This window comes from Lactuca sativa, chromosome 4 (genome assembly GCF_002870075.4).
Source record: "Lactuca sativa cultivar Salinas chromosome 4, Lsat_Salinas_v11, whole genome shotgun sequence".
NCBI lineage: Eukaryota > Viridiplantae > Streptophyta > Magnoliopsida > Asterales > Asteraceae > Lactuca > Lactuca sativa.
The window spans coordinates 133,739,144-133,761,955 of record NC_056626.2 but is presented as its reverse complement, the minus strand read 5'-3'; the positions used below and the strand labels follow the sequence as shown (position 1 = coordinate 133,761,955).

The 22,812-nt window shown below is 35.8% G+C and overlaps 1 protein-coding gene and 1 long non-coding RNA gene across 9 annotated transcripts; one reads left to right on the top strand and one right to left on the bottom strand.

The window, feature by feature from the left end:
• Positions 1-1,843: 1,843 nt before the first annotated feature.
• On the top strand, positions 1,844-3,895 carry LOC111877348 (adenylate kinase 4). 2 transcript variants are annotated; one of them, XM_023873869.3, is made up of 7 exons: positions 1,985-2,124; positions 2,340-2,494; positions 2,772-2,917; positions 2,989-3,108; positions 3,184-3,351; positions 3,450-3,539; positions 3,634-3,895. In XM_023873869.3, exons 2-7 carry the CDS (start codon positions 2,455-2,457, stop codon positions 3,730-3,732), a joined length of 663 nt encoding a protein of 220 aa, XP_023729637.1. In that variant the 5' UTR covers positions 1,985-2,124; positions 2,340-2,454; the 3' UTR covers positions 3,733-3,895. The 2 variants fall into 2 exon arrangements, with proteins under 2 accessions (XP_023729636.1, XP_023729637.1); XM_023873868.3 differs by lacking the exon at positions 2,340-2,494 and having other exon boundaries at positions 1,844-2,124.
• Positions 3,896-6,762: 2,867 nt separating this feature from the next.
• LOC111877347 (uncharacterized) lies at positions 6,763-10,769 on the bottom strand. 7 transcript variants are annotated; one of them, XR_008231710.1, is made up of 6 exons: positions 9,721-10,769; positions 8,891-8,982; positions 8,417-8,527; positions 8,083-8,333; positions 7,831-7,894; positions 6,763-7,049 (listed from the first exon to the last, which is right to left on the bottom strand). It is a non-coding gene; the product is annotated as an uncharacterized LOC111877347 (long non-coding RNA). The 7 variants fall into 7 exon arrangements; XR_008231709.1 differs by having other exon boundaries at positions 8,083-8,208; positions 8,291-8,527; positions 9,721-10,768; XR_006187712.2 differs by having other exon boundaries at positions 8,083-8,527; positions 9,721-9,907; positions 10,297-10,767.
• Positions 10,770-22,812: the final 12,043 nt, after the last annotated feature.

Below are 22,812 nucleotides of genomic sequence, written 5' to 3'. Positions count from 1 at the left end.
GGTCCAATAGTTTCATTTTGTTGCGAGTTTAGTCCAAAAATTTTAAAACTTTTTATAATGACGAATTTGCCCTTGGTATTTTCCCTTTTTCAATTTTTTATTACATAAATAAAAAAAAGAAAGAGAAAAAAAGAAAATCTCTCTCTCTCTCTCTCTCTCTCTCCCTTTCATTTCTAACTCGTCTATCTCCCTCGTTTCTCACTTCTCCGGCGAAGAGAGCCACCACAGTCGACTGTGGCAGCTCCTCCGCCTCCCCCTGTCGTGACCCACCACCATCCAACATCCCAAATCCAAATCCACAATGGGTGTTCTTCGTTCTTGATTTTGGATCTGAAATAAAATACAAACAAATTTAACACATGTCTGGAAGTGGATTTGCAAAACGAAGAACCTTCACTTTATCGATCTTGTTCAATCTATTAGATTAAGTTTACAAATGTTCCAGACTCTAAACACACACATACATAGTTACACATACATCTAGATTAATTTGATTTAAACATGGAAACAAAGCTCAATATCATTAGCTGTGAAGTTGATTAGAATTAAAAACATACACACATAAATATGAATATGAATCTCAAGAACACTCATTTTTCCTGAGTTCAAGAACAAGAACATCACATTCACAAACCCATAAATCATTCACAAACATATAAATCATTTTTCTTGATCTGATGAACTGCCCTTCACCGCCACCTGAATCGAAATCAAGAATTTTTTCAAACAAACCCAACAACAACAATCTAGATAGAAGAAGAAGAAGGAAAGAAACATAACAAACATAGCAACAACAAATCTCAACCCTATATCACGATTTCAGCTGTTTTCTGTGGCACATTCACTCAAGATAGCCACTGGACGAACAAAGTTGGGGATTTCCGACCCTCATAGAACGAGAAAGCTTAGGAGAGAGATGAATAGTCAATGAAATCCATAAGGAGAGTTATGGCTCTAGAAACCGCCGCTTGAAGCATAACCACCACCACCTGAAGTCAGTAGAGGGATTTGAAGAGACACAAGAGAAGATGAAAAGAGACAGAAACGTAGATCAGATATTGGAGCTACAACCCTTCATAAACGTAGATCGAACAAATATGGCGCAGTCAGAAAACCCTTCGTCGGAGAAGGCGGAGGGACGTCTCTAGTGGTGGACAGCGTCATCGTCTTCGTCGGATGAACAAATCTGGATTTCACCTTGATCGTTTAGGAAAGCTTCGATAGAGATGACAGATTTGAGGGTAATGAGTGCTTGGTGGTCAACTGAGAAGACGGAGATGGCATATTTGAGGGTAAGAGACGTGTCTCCGGTGGATGTGCAATTTTCCGGTCAATAAAGATTGAGCACATCTGAGAGAAAATGGAAGTGTGGGAAGAAGATGAATAGGTCGATTCTTGGAGAGAGAGAGAGAGAGAGAGAGAGAGAGAGAGAGAGAGAGAGAGAGAGAGAGAGAGGTATTTTATTTTTGTTATATTTTTAATTGTTTTTTAATTACATGTAATAAAACAAAAATGAAAGTAAACAATAAGGGCAAAATCATACTTACAAAAAAAAACTAAATTGGACCAAATTTGTAAGAAAATGAAACTATTGGACCATCATTACGAGCCAAACCTATTTTGGACCAAAATTACTAGTTTTGACATAATACAGGGACCATTCTTACAATTTTGTCTAAAAATAAACAATAAGCCATAAACAAAAAAAATACTTATTAAAAATTTAAAATTAGCTTATTTTTTTAACTTAGTTTATAGTCTTTTTCCTATCCAAACACCCTCTTTAGGAGGGTAAAAGTGGAATTTTCACTTTAATACTACTTTTCAAATCTGCCATGCTTGAAATTCAAGCATATCAAGATTCGAGAAGTTCGAGGAAAGTAAACTGGGGAAGTAACGAACTACTGAAAGAACCCTAGCATCCAATTTGACGCTCGTTTAATCCTTTTCCTCACAATTCACCGACCGATTTCTGAAAAGATCAACCCAAAAAAATCCTACGTGACGGAATGGCAACTTCAGCGGCGGCGAATTTAGAGGATGTTGCGTCGGTAGATCTAATGACGGAGCTTCTTCGTCGCATGAAATGCTCAACCAAACCTGACAAACGCCTCATTCTCGTCGGTAACATTCTTGTTTCTCATTGTTATTTTCCACCTTATAGCATCGATTCTGTTTTCCCCAAAATTCTATGCATATTCATTGTGCATTTCCTCAGATCCGATGTGATTTAATTTAGGCGCTCTGTTATGTTAATGCTTTGCTTTCATCAAATTGCTATATTTTAAATGCTACGATATGAAATCATCCTAAACGTTTTTGTTATCGATTTTGCTTAGAAACGGAGAGAATAAACAGACACAGAAACATAATCTTCATCACAATTACACAGCCATTAGAGCAGAATGGAATCTAAGATAAGTCAGAAAGGGATGGGCATGATTTTATTACTGCATGTCACTGATAAAATCAACCGTGATCATGTCATTGAAGGGTAAAGGACATTGATAAAGATTGATCTTCTTTTACTATTTCTTGATTGAGTTAGAATAATAAATGGTGGAAAGGAATGATCTTACTAACTACAAAGTATCTTATATTGTTACTTATGTTTGTTGCAATGTAAATTATCTTTCAGTTGATGAATCTGGTTTGATGATCAATAATTGGTTTAGTAAAAACATGAGTTTCTCAATCCACTTCTAATCACATCAATCTTACGTGTTTCCCCCAAAATGGATCTATCTGTTGATGAATCCTGTTTGCTTCAGGCCCACCTGGATCAGGAAAAGGTACTCAATCACCAATTATCAAGGACGAGTACTGTTTATGCCACCTGGCTACTGGTGATATGCTAAGAGCTGCTGTTGCTGCAAAAAGCCCTCTTGGTGTTAAAGCCAAGGAAGCCATGGAGAAGGTAATTTAAATTTTACAAAACCGACCCCTCATCTTTCTACTTATCACTATTCCGGATCCATTCTTTCTCAGGGACAACTTGTTTCTGATGACTTAGTTGTTGGGATTATCAACGAAGCCTTAGAGAAGCCTTCATGTCAAAAAGGCTTCATTCTTGATGGATTCCCAAGAACCGTGGTCCAAGCAGAAAAGGTATTAGACTATTTCTTGATTTAACATCAACCATTTGAGTGTTTTTTTTGTTAATTTCTATTTTTGTATGTGTAGCTTGATGAAATGCTGAAAAGAAGAGGGGTGAAAGTTGACAAAGTGCTAAACTTTGCAATAGATGATGCGATCTTGGAGGAGAGGATTACTGGCCGTTGGATTCATCCTGCTAGTGGTCGGAGTTACCACACAAAATTCGCACCTCCTAAAGTTCCTGGGATAGATGATGTAAAAATTCTAAACATCTTTTTTTTATTTTTTTTTATTTTACTTATAAATTGGTAAAAAGAGTAAATTTACTCTGATTTTCTTGCTTATTATCAAAGGTGACTGGAGAAGCTTTGGTTCAACGTAAAGATGACACAGCAGCTGTTTTGAAGTCAAGGCTGGAGGCATTTCACAAACAGACTGAGCCAGTATGTTTCTTATTTTTTTAACATTTGTTTAAATTTTATGAGTTAATGGAATTTTATATGTAAATATGTATAAGTTATTTATTGACATATGCAGGTTATTGATTACTATAGCAAGAAGCGTATTGTAGCAAATCTGCATGCAGAAAAACCACCAAAGGAGGTAACTGCTGAGGTCCAGAAGGTGCTCTCATGATTATCTTATTAGCTTGGTATTTACTTTGAACATTGTTTCTCTTTATTTTATTTTTGTTTTTTGGTTTTGATAAATTTATGGGAACTTGTATCTTGATATAAGCTAAGTTTTGAGTTGAGCTAAAGAACAATAAAATAGTTCGTCTACAATTTTTTCGGCTAAAGATCTACTAATTTCTCATTCTTTATATAAGAGTCAAAAGACACCAAATTCGTATTCTTTATCTAAATGTATAATCTATTAGATTTTTAGGAGAGAAACCTATTGAAAAAGTCAAAGGTCCAATCATAATCTTGACTTCAATTTTTTCATAGTTTATAAAATGGAAATCGACTAAAAAGGTGATAAAGTTTTCAAAATGTTCAAAAAATACCATTGTTGTTTTTTAGTACAAAAATACAGTTAAAGTATATTTTTTATACTTCAGGTAAACGGAAAAATGACTTAAAGGGTAACAAAGTTTCCAAAATGTTCAAAAAATATCATTGTTTTTTAGTACAAAAAATACCATTGAAGCATACTGTGTAGGTACACATTTTAGTACAAAAAATACCATTGAAGTTTTCAAGAAGTTTAAAAAAATTTCATTTTTGTTTTTTCAGCGCATCTTTTGTTAACTTCGTTGTTTTCGAATTATGTAGAACACGGTCATCGAATATCATTCCATGTCATACCAGTTTACACCAATTGTGTACTCTCTTTCATTCCCTTACTTGATCAGTTTGTATCTAAATATAGTCATAGAAAAACACATAACTAGGAATCCATCAATTAGAAAACAAGTCGTTCAAGCGCTCCAACACGTATGCTTCTCTCTTTGTTTTGACTACAAATCGTCATCAAATCAACTACATGACGCTTAGTGTTCTTGACCATTCATCTCTCACTGGTCCAGAGAATTAAACACAACTCTTACTCTCTACATCCACATTTAGGAATTCTCATAACATAACGTCACACTCGTTTCTCTTTTGTGTCTCTCTTGTGCCGCAACACTAATGAACGACTAACCTTGATGTATAATATGTGTATCTACATAATGCATATATGTTTTAGGTTTGAGGTATATAATGTGACTAGTAAGCAAGAACGTTTAACTAAGGTTATTATCCACTTACTTTTTATGTTACCATAAGAATGATCGAGTGATGGAATGAAAGAGAGTGCATAACGGTTGTGAACTAATATGACATTGCATGATTTCTTGTACATAATTAGGCAACAACGAAGTTAACAAAAAATACGGTGAACATTTTGTAAACTTCATTACACTTTTAAGTCATTTTTACGTTTACCTGAAGTAACCGGTTACCACGAGGTTTAATTTGAACATATGTGTATTTCGTTGGTATTCTATGTACAAATAGTATACTTAAATGAGATTTTTTATACTAAAAAACAGCAATGATATTTTTTGAACATTTTGGAAACTTTGTTACCTTTTTAAGTCATAACCCTAAATTAATAACCGGGTAACCTGATGGTTCCCTATAATAGCCGGTTCAATGGTATTTTGTGTACGAAGTTTCCAAAATTTTCAAAAAGCACCATTGTTGTTTTTTTAGTATAAAAATATCATTAAAGTATATTATTTGTACACAGAATACCACCGAAGTATATATGTGTTCAAATAAAACCTTGTGGTAACCGGTTATTTTAGGTAATGAAATAGAGTGCACAATTGGTGTGAACTGGTACAATGGAGAATGATCTCCGATATCTGTGTTCTACATAATCCGAAAACAACGAAGTTAACAAAAGGCGCTCTGAAAAAACAACAATGATACTTTTTGAACATTTTGGAAACTTCAATGGTATTTTTTGTACTAAAATGTATACTTCGTTGGTATTCTATGTACAAATGGTATACTTTAATGATATTTTTTGTACTACAAAACAATGATATTTTTTGAACATTTTGGAAACTTTGTTACCCTTTTAATTCATTTTTCCACCATAAGGTTTTATCTGAATACATGTGTAGTTTGTTGTTATTTTGTGTACAAAAAGTATACTTTAATTGTATTTTTGGTACTAAAAAAACAATAATGATATTTTTTCAACATTTTGAAAACTTTACTACTTTTTTAAGGCATTTTCCCAAACCTAATATACTTTAAAACACCATTAAACTCCATCAAACTTCTCAAATTTAGTTTAAGAAAATGTAAGAGAATTTTTTTTTTTTTTAAAATGTGTAAATGTCTTTCTATATGGTCGGAGGACTAAATATGATAGAAATTGAAACCATCGAGACTTTCTGTGAAACCAAAAAAAGTTACGGATTAAAACCCAAAATCTGAAAAACCACATAGATCATTTATGTAGATTTGTCTAAATAATATTATTAGTTTTTTACATTTGCAACTTTAAATTAGACACTAAAACTTGAACACTTCTACGGATCCTTCTCCATTTTTATTTTTAAAATTTAAATTTTTTATTTTTATCAAATGTGAAGTTTTCTTCCAAAATTGTCTCCGGTGTTTGAACAAGGAGGAAGAGGGGGATTTGGGGTTTATGTTTTATTCTTTGACATATTGGCACATTGTCCCCTTAAACTTTTAAGTTTCTAACTTGTTTTCGTAACTAACTCCCCAAAAGTCCAACAAGTCTTAATTCCTCTGTAACAAACCTAGAAGATGAATTTCTTAACATTTTGGGCTCAAACCTAGTCATGTAAAGGTCAAACTTAAGTTTCAAATTTTACAAATTTAGTCCTTCAAACTTTTAAATTTTCAATTTAACCCAAATTAATCTTCTAATTAATTTTGAACTTCATAATCTATCAAATTTTTAACTTTGTTTTATTTATTTAATATTTCAAAATATTTCCGGTTAAAAGGCTAAAACTTGGGCGTAACAATTATCCACCCTTAAAATGATTCTCTCATGGAATCTTAAAGATAACACCTTTAAAATTTAAACTAACTTGAGTTTAATTACACAGTTAAATTTAGATTACTTGTTATATAATTAGTGTTTAATTGTATCAATCTAATTTGTAAACTTAGATTTTGAGTCTCACTAAATATCAATTAATTCACGTAATATTTACTTATCTTCAAAACATTTATAACAAGGTTCTTATTTTTCTATACTTGGATAAATTATTTTTATAGATAAACTAGAAAAGTTTTCCCCCGCGTTGCGGGGGTTAAAGGGTATTTTCATTATAAACAATGTTATTGATCAAGTACTTAACACAAATTGTTAAGTTGCCATGCATGCAACATAGATTCTGCATGTAATTGTCATGCATTCAGGTCTTTCTCGTCTTCATGCCTTCTCAAATTGTTGCTCTGGTCAACCCGATACTTCATAGTAGCAGTTTTGTCACATGACACCATAAAATACAACAATAATGAGATGATTTTACTTTTTTACAACACAATACAATACAACACATACGATATATATGAAAAATGTTTCAGTTAAGAAATAAATTGTTCAATCAAGTCAGCTTTTCATCCAGGTCAAAGTAACATAGAAACCAAAGGAAGGCTTTCAGCCGTTTATGTTCCCAGAATACCATGGATGACAAATATTTATTCATATATTTCCGATTTTATTTTATAACTATCTATCCTCTACATCTAAAACTCTGTTAACAAATAATGTATAATAAAATTAACATTAACAACAATTTGGGTTTAAAAGGTCACAAGCCCTAAGATTGAAAGAGGTTTAGGCAGGGGTATAAGTATAAGTAACCCCATAAGAATATGGGTCATTATCAAAGGGGTCTTGTATGTCCTCCAAACCAAATTTAAGACCAAAAAGTTCACACACAAAAAAAATATACAAATGCAATTCTGATGCTCTTTTGATAACATGCCAGTGACTTAAAGCCTTATGAAAGGTGAATTTAAAGACAAAATGGCCATTTCACATGAATTTTAACACCCAACGACAAAGGGTTACCAAATATGATTTTAGGGGTAAAGTTGTCATTTTTCGTAGATGCAACATTGTAGGGACATAAAGTGTGAACCAATGCGGTTTTAGGGAAAAAATGGTGAATTTAAGTAAGAAATAAACTCCCCAAAATATCTATTCTTGTTAGGTCATATAACCATCAAGGGAAAACAATTTTACCTTAGCATGGTCAAGTTCTTCCAATAGCAGAACTGCAGCACCTCTAATTAAAATCCATAACAACCTATAGTTAAAAGGAAGAAGAGGACTCCAACATTGTAACTCATAATTATACTTATGAAATCAATAATAACCTTTGAAAATGGGAAAATTATATATATATATATATATATATATATATATATATATATATATATATATATATATATATATATACAGAATGTTAGCACCTGATAATAACTTAATAATCACCTGTGTGTACAATTCCGTTTGCATGCTTTATGAAAAAAGTGTCTGTAAATTCTCAAATTCTTTTCTCAATCTGTTTGTTTCATTTTCCAAGTTCGTGTACCTTTGGCAATGAGAAAATCATAAAATCTATCGTTGTAAAGCACTTAATACACATAAAAATTAGATATAAATGAAAATCTAAAATAAATTATATCTTAGCAAAACTTACAGAAAATTTTCATACTTTGAACCAACAAAAGAGACCACTTGGTCTTGAAAAAGAGAGCACTTGGTCATGAAAAAGCTGAGATAGCAAAAAAACAAACCAAGTAACTAATGGAGGTGTAAAATTTACCATTTTGGATCTCAAAGTCTCCATCAATAAACACCTTTCTTTCTCAGATTCCTTAAAACATGAACAAACCAACCTTTCTCTTGTTCAGATTGGTTTCAGTTTTGTAGTAATCTGCATTCAAACAGCCAAAAAATGAAACAAAATTCCAATTTCAATTAAGTAAACACAAAAAACATTATTAGCTAAAAAATAAACATGTAACTTCAATCTATCTACTTGATCACAAAATCGGACAAAAGTTGAACCCTGACAAATTAATGCCAACATCTTTATTAGATTGACAACAAAAAAAAGTGTTTGTATTTCATACACTCTTCAACACTTCCCATATACCATTTGGAACAATGATTTATATAACATAATAGAAAAAACCAATTAAATTTATTGCAAAAACACATAAACTAAATGTTACAGATTTGGCTCCTTTAAACCAAAAGAAAACATGATGTAAATAAATTAAAAGTTTAGGTTTACCTTGAGAAAACCAATTGAAGCAACCATTGAAAACCGCAAGAATCGGAAATGAAAGAGCCGTTGAAAGTTACAACTAAAGACATCAAGAACCCCTGCGTATTCAAGGTAATTAAACATAAGATATGTGATATCAGGGGCCGTTTGGATATAGATTTTGCAATCTAAAGTATTAAAATCATAATAAAAAATAAGTTGGTTAAAGTGAAGAGTAGTTCACAATAATGTAGGTTGTTGATTATTCCAAACAATATAATTCATGGAGATAGGACTACAAAGTTTAAATTCATAGTTTCTTCCCACATAAATGTAACTAATGGGGACCGACTTCAAACAAACTTACAGCCAATGACCTCTATTAACAAAATAAAATGTCATTAGTATAAGAATGTGATATAATTTGATACCAATTTGACTAAATATGTGCAAGGCAACAGCTTGAAGCCTGACAACCTTTTCAAATTCCCTAAAAGCATTATACCTATAATTATGTTAATGTTAAAGCTTTGGAACCATTTTAACATCTAACTCATTTAACCATATGAGTAAACTCTGTTACTTATTTCCGTTTTAATCCCACTATTTCTTAGAAAAGACCGAACGTTTTTCATCATTTAATATATCAAACTATAAGCAAATGTTGCATTTTAACTATTCATCTATAACCCAATACCCTAGTAATTTGAAATCTAAAGAAAAAAATATATATTGCAATGAAAACATTTTTACGCATCAAATGCCAACAGCTAATAACGTTCAGATCATATCATTTGATTAACAGAAAAATTGTGAGATTAAAAGCATGCAAGGAGGGCAAAAAAGGGATTTCTCACATTCATATTGTACTCTGAAACTTTTCCTTTTCCTTCACTTCTAATACCACCAGTCACCAAAGTTAATGGTCTTTCATCAACGACTTCATCAATGAAACCAAACTCTTTGGCGTCTTGTGGTGTCATAAAGTAGTCTCGATCCATATTCTTCTCAGTCACATCAACAGATTGTTTATCTCCTTAAATACTAAAGAAGAATCACAAAAAAATACCATCAATGCTTTCAAAGGTTCTTGTTTCTCAAAATAAAACCCTATGCCTGATTGAGGCATTTCATCAAACAGGTTACGTACAATTTTGAGCAACATAATCAACTTGTGAAAAAACATACCTTTACTAAATATGAGGCTTCCTTAAACATTAATTTTAAACTTGTGCAAAAGAAGGAAGCTTAGGGTAGTTAAAAAACCGAACTTAAAATTTCAAACTCGATTTTAACCGACTAGAAATTGAAAACTTTAAAGAAAATCAAGGATGATTCGTCTTAAACCAACAGAAGGTGCAAGCGGAGAACAGAAGATTCGGCTTAAATATGAAAATATGGCACTTATAACAGAACGGAAGAGCAAAACAAACCACTGTTACCGTTGAAAGGTCCGATCGATACCGATGAGAGTGAAGATTCTGATATCGTCCCTTCTACTACTGTTTTTTCTCGTCTTTCTTTTTGTTTAGTGCCAAGTATCCAGGAATTGAAGCCTTTTTTGTGTGTGTGTGTGTATATATATATATATATATATATATATATATATATATATATATATATATATATATATATATATATATATATATACTGGATGCTCGGTGGATGTAGAACACAAAGTAGTGACCAGCGTCGGTGGTTGTCACGACGACTTCTGATCGGAAACAATAGGCGGAAGCGGTGACGAAGAGGTCGAGCGGAAGAAAGTTGACCGATGCTCGCTATAGATAGACGGTGGAAGGAAAAGGGTATAAATGGCGTTTTAGTAGAAGGAAAAAGAAGTGGTGGGAAGGTTTCTGTGATTGGATACGAAGGGCGGTGGAAAAGTAGAAGTGCTGGCCGGTTCGTGTGAATCAAGTTTCAAAAAGCTTTTGAAAAGTTATCATATTTGACAATTTTGTATAACAAAAGGGATTATTTCTGCCAATCCCTTAGCCACTTTACTGTAGCTAAGGGGGAGAATTTTAATATATAGTATAATTTATAAATAATTCATTTACTAATACATCATTTATATAAATGAATGTTAAAGTTTAAATAGTGTTGTGAATATACTTTCTTCACTTTGGATTAGTAATCATAATTATCTGCATCAATTGCTAGGTTCAATTGTGAATATTAGAACTTTGGCCTCATGAATGGTGTTCATTCGGACAAAAATATTGATAAAAATGGTGGTAACCATAATACACATGGATTCGGAAAGCGTATGTGAATGTGGAGATAGGTCCTAATATAGAAGAAAAGAAGCATGTCAATGTTGGGAATAATGAAATCTTGGATATATCGGCTCATGCATGTGTTCTCTTGGGAAGGATAATAGATGTTCATGCTATTGGTTATATTTATAAGTTATGTAGGAATTAAGCTTCACCAATTTGAAAAACAAATACGTTGGATGTGATTGGATATAGGTGAAATTTAACATGATCGTTGCATGCAATAGATTAAGCAATATAGTTGTGTTAACGTGATATCCTATAAAGAAAATTAGATCCTTCCCGATCCTTCTTGCCTTATTCTCCAAGACTTATCTATTTATCTTATAGATAACTCCTTTTATTTTAATCCAAGATTCTAGTTTCCTTATTACTTTCTAGTTTCTCCTGTATATCAAAGCAGGTCTAGATCAGATATGTTTCTAACAAAGGCACTATGACCAGAGATGATGGAGGATCCAATGCTTCGAAGACCGATGGAACTACCAACACCATCGATACAAACTCCCCTTATTATATCCATATTTCAGATTACCCCAGACAAATGCATGTCAATGATGTGCTCACCGACAACAACTACAACGATTGATCACAAGAGATGTTAAACTTCTTGTTCGCCAAAAACAAAGTAGGTTTCATCAATGGAACCATTAAAAAACCCGAAGAAACTTCACCAAACTACATGATATGGATGAGGTGCGATGTTATGCTGAAGGATTGGCTTACCACAACAATGGAGAAAAGGATCAGAAGCAACATTAAATACTGGTTTTGAAATAGGGTCAGACCTCCAAGAAAGATTTGGCAAAGAAAGTGCACCAAGGGAATATGAACTCAAACAGTCTTTAACCATCACAAACCAAAAAGTCACTTTCGTATCAACGTACTACATGAAATTACGAAGTATATGGGATGAACTTCAATCAGTTTCTCCCACACCACGATGCTCTTGTTGAAACTTCACATGCGAGATAGGAAAACAATTAAGCGAGGCCAAAGAAAAGGATATATTATACAAATTCTTAATTGGACTAAATAGTGAGTTCACCACAATAAGAACTTAGATCCTTTCCATGAAGCCAACACCAAAACTGCTTATCATCTTGTTTCCGAGGATGAACAACAAAGGGCCATATCGTCGATGAAAAAGCCTTCCATGGACAACAACACCTTCTAAGATTTCACTCCAAACAGGCGAGACAATACCTCAAATCAGCCAAGAAATAAAATTGTGCAAAAGGACACAAAGTAGAACACCGATGAAGTCAAACACTGTGATTTCTGCAGAAAAGATGGGCATAGTTGGGATGGTTGCTTCAGAAGAATCGGCTATCCGGAATGGTAGCCCAGTAAAGGAAAGCATGAAACAGTTAAGCCTAAAGCTGCTTGCATTGATGCATATTCAAGTCCTATTGCCAGCCAAACCACTGAACAATACCAAAGGTTCATTAAACACTTTACAAAGGAAGAAGGTAACTGTAACATCCATTTTGTGAGGTATTTTTTCTTGGAATTTTTGGTTAAGTGTTGATATTTTTTTAAAGACGAAAGGGGCTTTGTACGCTGGGCGTAATGTGAGTACGCGCGGCCTACTCACCTGAATTGGACGCATGAGGGAGCACCTTTGTATGCTGGGCGTACGCTGTGAATCAGCAAACCTTAATTTTTAGGGTTTAACCCCTATATAATCCCCATTTAAGGCTTGAGGTTGCCCCTTCATTAGCTTCCTTCCCTCAACAGCCCTCCCACGAAACCCTAGCTGCCATTTGAGTGTTTTGAGCTTAGAAGTGACATTTTTTGGTGTTTTTGGTTATCTTGAAAAAGGAAGGATCTCTTGGAAGTTGCTCTTGTGGTGTTAAAGCTTGTGGATCCATAAATTAGCTACCTTGGTCATTATTCAGAAGGTATCTAGTCATCACCTTGATGATTCATCTCTTAGTTCTAGATAGTTAGGGTTTTTTTTGTTTATTTTGGTCCCTTAAGGAGGTTCTTGAGAGTATAAGCTACCCCATAAGGTTATGATGACATATCTTAGTGTTTCTGATGTCCCTTGTGCATAAAATGGTGTCTTGATGGTTTAAGCTCAACCATGCAAGGGTTGAGGGTTGTTTCATGAAGTTAGTATGTTAAGATCAAAGATTTGACCTTTTAAGCCATGCAAAAGCTTAAAGTATTTGAATTTATGGTTTAGGACCTTGTTTTGATGTTGACTTGAGGTTTGGACATTATAAGCTTAACGAGTTAAGTCATTTGGGTGGGTTTAGCTGTCTGACTAGTACGTCGCGCGTACTCCTAAGTACGTTGCGCGTATTGGTCCAACACCCTGATTCTTGATCAGCCACGTACGTTGGGCGTATAAGCTAGGTACGTCGCGCGTACGTCCCTCTGTGGGCTTTTGTATTTTTGGGGCTCAGGTTTAGTTGGGCTTTTGCCTTGTTGAGTTTGGGTCGTAGACCTTTTTGTGGTATTGGGTCATTTGTGGGCCCTAGGCCATTTTGGAGCTCTTGGGCATGTGTTGGGCCTTAGAGTCCTTTAGTTTGGGTTTGGACCATTGTTAGGTCATATGATTATAAGCTTGACCTTAGATAGTAACTAAAGTTGGTATTGATTATGTTCAACGTGAGGAACCATTGGGCAGCGGATTCGGGAGTGAGATTTGCTATCTTTTGATCGATGTGATTTTCCTCCACTGTACTCATGGGTCGAATGCACCAATACCTGCCCACTAGATTATGTTAGTATAATGATATTTATCTTCATGACAATTCCATGCTATATCTGTTTATGCATGTTGTCTTCGTGAATTTTGTGATACGATTGTATGCTTAGCTGTAGGGGGTGAAATAGACCCAATACCGGTTGAAAGATACCGAAGGGGGTGAAAGAGACCCATTATCGGTTAAAATATACCGAAGGGGGTGAAATAGAACCGATACCGGTTGAAAGATACCGAAGGGGTGAAATAGACCCAATTATGTTTTGACTGATATGCATGTATGGTATGTGGTATTTTGGGGGAGCTCACCAAGGTTTGTGCTTACGGTTTTTAGTTTGTGTTTCAAGTACTTCCAACTCGAAAGGGAAGGGCCCGATTTGATCGCACCGCATCTTCCTGCGTTTTTCCGTATTATGTGATTTGGGATTTGTATTATGATATTATTTCCATTATGATACACTTTTGGTTGTTTTGACATAACTACTGGATGTTCGAAATGAAAAAAAATTTATCTGGAAATTTTGGGATGTTACAAGTTGGTATCAAAGCCTTGGTTTGAGGGATTCATGCATACTCTCAAGTGTGTCTGAACTCAAACCGAGGATTTGGTAGATTTTCATAAAAAAGAAGTAATTTATTTTTAATAAAAGATGGGGTGCGATGCGTGCAATCAGCCAAGCTCAAGTAAGTTTTCCCAAAATACCCATACATGTTAAATGTTTTATGATATGATATGAGAATCGCATGCTAGACTAGGATTAATGATATGCTCAAGATTGCATGATAGAATGTTAGGAGAGATATCTTTATGCGCCTATTGTATGAGCTTATAGATATGCATGCTAGTGAGAGATCAGTTATCTGATAGGATGGTCTTCTCATGTTATGTTCTAATTTGAACTACTTTATGCTCGAATGTTGCATGCTTTGTACTTATAAGCATTTTCATTAGTACAAACTGAATAGTGGATGAATGCGTTTGGTTACGTATTATTGAGATTAGATATTTTTAAAAGGTTAGGTCTAACTCTATTCCGCAGCTCTTGTTTGAGTCCAATCGTTGTAGTGTGGGACCTTTCATTCAAAGAATTATCTAGTACCGATAGTATGCAACTGTATTTGTGTGGTAGCCAGATCTTATTAGTGGGAGTTTCATTTGCAACTGATATCATAGAGTGGCGAGGAAAGGAATCCTAGGAAGTTCTTAGAATATGCCTTGGCACACGGACGCTCTATATATGAGAGGGGTAATGGATAGAAAGGAAATGACTTGAAGGAATCATTATAGTCTTTGTGGAGGGTATGGATAGGTGTGGAAGGTAGTACTAGCCCCGTACTACTGAAAGCACATGATCTATACCCAAGACAAGGAAGGCCATGGTGAATTCAAGAAAATTCAAGAGTGTGAGCCTCTTCGTACGTGTATTAATTGTTTATATGTTATGTTTCAGCATGGTGACGACACGCGCTGGGGCACGAGGTTCAGGATCTGGATCTAGTTTGGGCTCGGGCACCGAACCAATTGATGATGGATTATGCGAGTTCATTGCATCTGAGGTTACTAGAGACATCCTTGATGTGACCCCAGTGATATGTGGGTCAATCAAGGATCACCTTCGGATATTTAGGCTCGATCTTGCCGCTAGTCAGCACGGAGCCCACACTCTTTAGGGCCGATCTGACTGCCTCGACCCAACCAACCATAACATGTCGACATACACATAACAGATAAACATATTACCAGGCATCAGACAAACAGACATATTTACAAATCACTATTGCATGCTAACATCCTATATACCAGGATACCAATCTAATAGATCTCTACAGCATAATAACATATTATCATATAACAGGATATCCAATCCAGTGGGTCAGCCTTGGTGCCTTCGACCCATAAGTACAATGAGGAAGACTCACCTCACAGTCTGATGAAAAGTTGAACGATAATTGCTCCAAATACGGGCTCTACAGGTCTCCTATTCAATAGATATATACCAATATTCAACAATTGCTCAAATACCCAAAATATCCCTAAGTCAACTTTGTCAAAGTCAACAAGTCAATGGAGTCAATGGATTCAACTCAGCCGAGTCAACTCAGGCTTCGTACGAGGGGAGGGTAATTTGGATGATCTTTTTTCCATTTGGTGAGGGGAGGGTAATTTGGATCATATGTGGGATCCAGTTCAACATTTACTTCTTCTTCGAGTTTTGTCTGTGTATCATCATCATCATCATCATTTGTATTTACATTCTCCCCCTCGAATGATGAAACAGTTTCGGCTTCGGGCTTAGAATTCTCCCCCTCGACTGGACGTTCATTGGGTATGGTGGTTGATGGGTTCTCCCCTTGGATAGTAGAATGGGAAGATTCACTAGGCTTTTGAGATTTGGCAGATTCTTGAGATCCACTTGAACTTGAAGGTTCGCTTTCCATTATTTTAGCAGCTTCATCAATTACCTTCTTCATATTATTTTCTTTGTTGTCATCCGCTTTAGCTTCAGAGAGAATAGTAGTCTCCGGTTCATCAAAGAGCTTAATATATTCTTCAAATAAGTTGGAGATGGGGACAAAGACTTGACCCATTTGAGGAAAGATTTCATCAATTGGTTCTTTGCTTGATGTGAGTTTCTTCACGTAGTTATCATCAAACGACACATAATAAGTTTCTTCGATTTTCTTTGAGCGTTTATTCAGAACCCTATACGCTTTTGAAGTAAGCGAATACCCAAGAAAGATTCCTTCGTCTGCCTTCACATCAAACTTGTTTCAGTTCTCTTTAGAATTAAAGATGAAGCATCTTGAAACGAACACATGGAAAAACTTGACGTTAGGCTTGCGGTTGTTTAGAATTTCATAAGGAGTTATCGAGAATCGTTTGTTGAGAAAAGACCGGTTCTGAATGTAGCAAGCAACAACAATAACATCAGTCCAGAAATACAGGGGCAACGAAGCGAAGCTGAGCATGGTTCGGGCTGCTTCACACAACGAGCGATTTCGCCTTTCAATGACCCCATTTTGTTGTGGAGTATAGGGATCAGAGAAATTGTGAGAAACTCCTTTTTCAGCAAGAAATTCTTCAAACACTTGGTTTTTGAATTCCATCCCATTGTCACTGCGAATGTTTCTAACCACCTTTCGCAGTTGAAGCTCTACTTTCTTTATAAAGATTTTGAGCTTAGGCGTTGCTTCTGATTTCTGTTTAAGAAAGAAAACCCAGGTGAAACGAGAAAAATCATCAACTATGACAAGAATACACTTGTTACCACCGATGCTTTCAGTAGCCGAAGGTCCACATAGATCAATATGTAGTAGCTCAAGCGGTTCGATGATCTTTTTGTTAACACGAGTTGGACGACTCTTCATGCTTTTCTTTCCCATTTCACATGTAGCACACAAATATTCCTTGTCAAACTTGAGAAGTGGAAGTCCTCGCACATGATCACTAAGAACTGGTTTGTTGATGTCTTTGAAGTTGAGGTGCGAGAGCCTTCGGTGCCATAACAAACTTTCGTCAGAATGTGCTTTCGTTAGTAGGCATACAGATGGCTTCCCTCGTATTGGATTAAGGTTCAATGGATACATTTCACCTTTTCTTTGAGATTTCAATAGAACATTCTTGGTCTTCTTCTCTATTATTTCTGACCCTTCATTATCGAATGAAACCTTAAGTCCTGTTCCCACCACCAGTTGCGAAACACTGATGAGATTGTGTTGTAAGCCTTCTACATATGCCACCTTTCTGATCGAGAAATCGCCATTTGTGATCATTCCATAGCCTTTTATTGTGCCAAAAGAATTGTTTACATACTTGACACATCCAGCATCCTTCAAAGCCCGAAACTCCCGTAGCTATTCCCTTCTCCATGTCATGTGACGTGAGCAGCCGCTGTCAATATACCATTCGTCATCGAACTGCTTGTCATGTATAACCTGCAAAAATCAAGCAGATTTAGGAACTCAAAGTTTCTTGGGTCCTTGTGAGCCTTTTACAAAACAGGGAATAGTAAGAGAAGAATCAACCAAAAAATATCGTTTTATTAAGGTGGTTTCATCTTTTATTTTAACTGTGAAAACTTTGATTTTGGTAGCTTTTGTTTCTTTAGCTTCAGACTTTGGAATTGTGTTTTTATTGTTCACAAACTTTTGGTTATGTTTCCTAGAGTTAGCGGTCGTTTTCTTTGTCTTCTCTTCATCTTCCGAGACTAGCTTCCTTTTCCCTTTACATCCTCTTTTGGAGTTTGCTTAGAGTGAGAGGGATGAGTTTTAGGAGCGAAACCTTGCTTTTGGTTCTTTTCACTGTTGGGTTGAGAGCCGAAACCACTCCTTCGGTTTCGTTTGCTTCCATTTTGGGAGCCGAAACTACTCTTTTTGGTTCGCTTGACTGCAGGAATGGCATTGGGTACAAGGAGTAGAGTTATGCTTTGATTTTGCTTCTTCTGTAAGGTGTGAAGACTTGTCTGAGTGAACGTAATTGGAGTTTTGGGACTTCCAAAGCTGCTTCCTTTCAGAAAGATTCTTCTTATATCTCCTATTACATTGATGCTTCTGCTCTGACAATTGCTTTGGAGTTTTATGGATGTTAGAGTTGGGTTTCGGTCTTTCAGCATGAGTTTCGCTCTTTAGCGAGGAGGTTTCGCTTGTCACCTTGACTGGTTCTCTTGGAATATTTTTGGTACCACTTGTGCTTGGCACATAAAAATGTGTAGGCTTGTTGAGTTGTTCTGCCACATATCTGCCTTTGACCATCCATGATGTTTTCTCAGACAGACCAACCGTCTCATCAGCATTGTCGATTGGAGCTGACTAGAAATGCTCCTCACAGCCTTCAACATTGTCCTTGTTCACTATTGCTGTCAATTCGACTGTTTGCTTCTGTGTGACTCCTGTAACTGCACAATTAAAGCATTCATAGTGTTGTTAACAACAAATTTCTTCTTCTTTATTTCTTCTTGCTTTTGCAGGTAGTAGGCTTCATCGTCTTCATTCTCGTTCTTTTCTGACATCTTTCTCAAGATACAATCTTTGGCAAAGTGATTTTTGCCTTTGCAGAAGTGACAATCAAATCCAGAGTCACCAATAAGCTTACTATCCTTCTTCGGTTCCTCATTGGTACCACTTGTGCTTGGAACATCAAAACGTGTAGGCTTGTTGAGTTGTTCTGCCATATATCTGCCTTTGACCCTCCATGATGTTTTCTCAGACAGACCAACCATCTCATCGACATTGTCGATTGGAGCTGACTAGAAATGCTCCTCACAGCCTTCAACATTGTCCTTGTTCACTATTGCTGTCAATTTGGCTGTTTGCTTATGTGTGACTCCTGTAACTGCATAAACCTGATTTGATTCGGTTTGTACCTTTTGATAGACCACAACCTTTTCTTTTAGAATTTTGGATTTGTTTTGGGACAAACGAGCGAACTCAACGGAATTTTCAGAAATGAGATTTTTGATAGGTTCGGGTTCGCTCATGACAAATTCAGAACAATCCACCTCATCCTCTACGGATATTTCACTCATATCACCATCCTCATCAAATTTAGAAGTATTTTCAACATCAATTTTGTTTTCTGAACTTAACTTGGCATTCAACGAGTTAAACTTCTGCATGGTTTCGGTTTTAATTTTTAATTTGTCATTTTCGTCCAAAAGGTTCTTAAGCATGTCCTTATGGTCTTTGGACTTGATGAAGGACTCTATTTTGTCAAGACCAATTCTGTATGCTGGAGAATTTTCATTAGAAGAGACAACAAATTCACAGTTATATACATTAGTATCAATTTCACCCTCCTTAAATTCAAGGAAGGGCAGAATCATACTACGAGTTTTCTTTACTATTTCACAATCCAGATGCAATTGGGTAATATTGGAATATAAACATTTAGCAATTAAACAAAAAACATTTCTCGGTTTTAAAAGCTTTAAATTATCCCTTTACAAATAAATTGTCTCATCCTTAATCCTAACGAACTTGTTCTCATTTTGCTCTATCCAGATCCGTCTCTCCTTACTCTTCGAAGACACCCTGCTGAGTTGATCAATTAGGTTAGAGTTTGTGAGACGATTTTGTGTTAAACTACCACTTAAAATAGAAAATTTAAATTTTAACTTGTTCAGTTCTTTTTCATAGTTTGTGACAGGTATTTTTAATGATTCGAGAATTGATTGTACCTTCTTGATCAACTGGTCGCATTCGTTCATCTGCTCGCCAACTGGTGTAACGCCCGTAGATCCGGGCTAGTCAATTTAGAGACGATAAGCATCAAAAATGAATTTTTGATGGAATATTATTTAGAAGTATTAATCTTAACCAATTTTTAGTATATGTCACAAGGTTTCCGTGCATATAAAGAACGCCAAAATCCGAGTTATAACGAAGAAGTTATGACATGTCGAAGTTTCGTGACAGAACCGGCACGACCCAGCGCGACGTAAATAGTGAATTTAAGGTAGATAGATATCTATCCTTAGTGATCTAAACGACATTCAAAGATGTCTTCGATAATAGTCCAACGATAAAAAGACAGACGAAAACGGAGTTCAGATGAAGGAGTTATGAATTTCGAACAGAGTTGTCCTGTCCCGGTCTACTGAAGATAATATATAAGTAATATATATTAAAAATAAAGTCAAAATTAGCCAATGGAGTCTATACGAGAGCTGTAGAGCATAATCTCACCTACGCATCGATATAAAGAACGTCGAAAACGGAGTTCGTATGCGAAAATTATGAATTTCTGAAGTTCGGGGCGCGAAACCCCAAAACTGTCAGATACCACGACGTGACAAGCAGTGCCACGGCGTGGCAAGTCTTCTGACACCTCCGGGAGTCCCCCAGATGCAAATTGCGATGACGCATGCAGTGACGACCAAGCCCACGACGTGGAAAAAGGTGCCACGATGTGGCAAGGGCAGATATTGCCCTATAAATAGATTTGAAGGGTCAGCCGAGTTTGGTTGCTCGTTCTCTCATCTCTCACCCATATTACATCGTTTTACGTGCAATTTTAACCCCCCAAAGCCCCGGTATCATCCCGAGACCTGAAGCGAGTCCCGAAGCACCGAAGATCCCGAGAAGAAAAGAGTTTCCGAGCCGAAGCTCTGCCCACGAGAAGTCCGGTGTGTGAAGAGATCACAATTTCACTGAAGGATACTACTTCTACAAGCCGTAGTGCTGCCCGATCATCTTCTGATCAGGTGAGTGTGTGGTCACTTTCTTCTAACACATAAATATTAAGTATTTGCTATGAAATACGTGCTATGTGTATAATATATTGTTGTTTATTTGAGATGATTGTGGAATAGATGAATTATATAAGTTTTAATGAGTTAAACTATATATGTATTTTGTATCTAAAAATATGTTGGGTAGAACATGAGTAGATGAGGTTATTGGTAGGTGATAAAAGGTGGGTTGGACCATGAGATAAAAGGATAAAGAGATAAACTTGTTTTAGATCCGAGAGTATGGATTAGAGCAGGAGGTTAGTTTTAGATCCAAGGGTATGGATCAGATCAAGAGGTTAGTTTTAGGTCCGGGAATATGGATTAGGTAATGAGGCAAATTTAAGATCCGGGAGTACAGATTATGTATTTTAGAACTACGTATTCATTCGATAAGGTATCATGTGTATAGTCCCTTTTAGGAACGTGATTTTAAATACGAGTATTGATTATAATATGAAATATGCATATGTATGTGAAGTATTTTTCATTGTCCGAAATACGTGTTAGATATATTTGATAATATACAACGTGCGAATCAGATATGGTTCAATATGTGTTAAGATGTGTATATATGATACTATTACTTAAAACCTTGTGTTAAGTATACACTAGTTAGCGCTTCCTAAACGGAGATAGTATCAAAAATTGATTATAAACATTGTAGGTTTGCCTAGTGATGGGTTAAGACTTAAATGGGATGTTTAGTTCAATTAAGATTGGAATTTGGGTAGTCTCTTATTAAGAGTACGTGTGGGGTGAGATTGATGATCGGTGGAGTACGTCCTACGTACAGAAGTACATTTTATGTACGGTGTATTTTTCAAAGCTCTGTGTCTTGGGTGCTGCTTGTGCCAGGGTACTATTATGTTCTCGGATACGATTCTTTCGCATACCAGACTACTATAATGTGCCAGAAGTACTATCTTGTACAAAGTCTTTTTGACAATTTTGTGTGTCGGTTACGGGAGCGTACGGGAGTACTCTAGTAGTATTTCCCCATACTTTTATTTTGAGAGAGCTTTGGAGTCAGCGTTTCTTTTATGAGGTGATCGACCGAGCTTCATATGTCAGCGTTTTCTTTCACGAAGTAATTAAGGGAACTTCGTAGACTGCCTAATAAAGTGTGTCGGTAATAGACCACTGCTAGGTATGTCTGGTGTTATATTGTTGGATAGGGTGTGTCTGGGGGTGAAATACCTCATGTATTCAGGCCACTGCTAGGCAAAGTTCGATGCTGGGATAGGTAGAGTCTGGGGGTATAATACCTCATGATAGTCGGACCACGCCTAGGCATTGTTATCTAGATAACTACCCCTGACTTAAAATGTCTTGTGGCTCTTTATTTTACGAACAAAGGTTCATGGTGAAACTTATTCCATTCCCCTCATTTGATGTCTTTATTGATCCTCGTTTTCTGCTAGGGAATTTCCGAAGCAACTTCGTCAGTTGTTGTTCATATCGATTTCCTTAGGCTAGATCTCGTAAGATCATTGTATAGGGTCAGTATGTGGGGATCGACGGGATGGGATAGATCGTTTTAGAAATATGGTATATATGCGTTAATAATATTAGTGGTTTTGTAGGATCGAGATATACATTATTATCATCATTGTTTGGATTAAGAGCTTTCGTACTCTGTGTTCCTTAGGTGATTGGGTTCACCAGGGATATTTGAACTAAGAGTTCATTAGGTGTTTTTGAACTAGGTGTTCATTAATTATC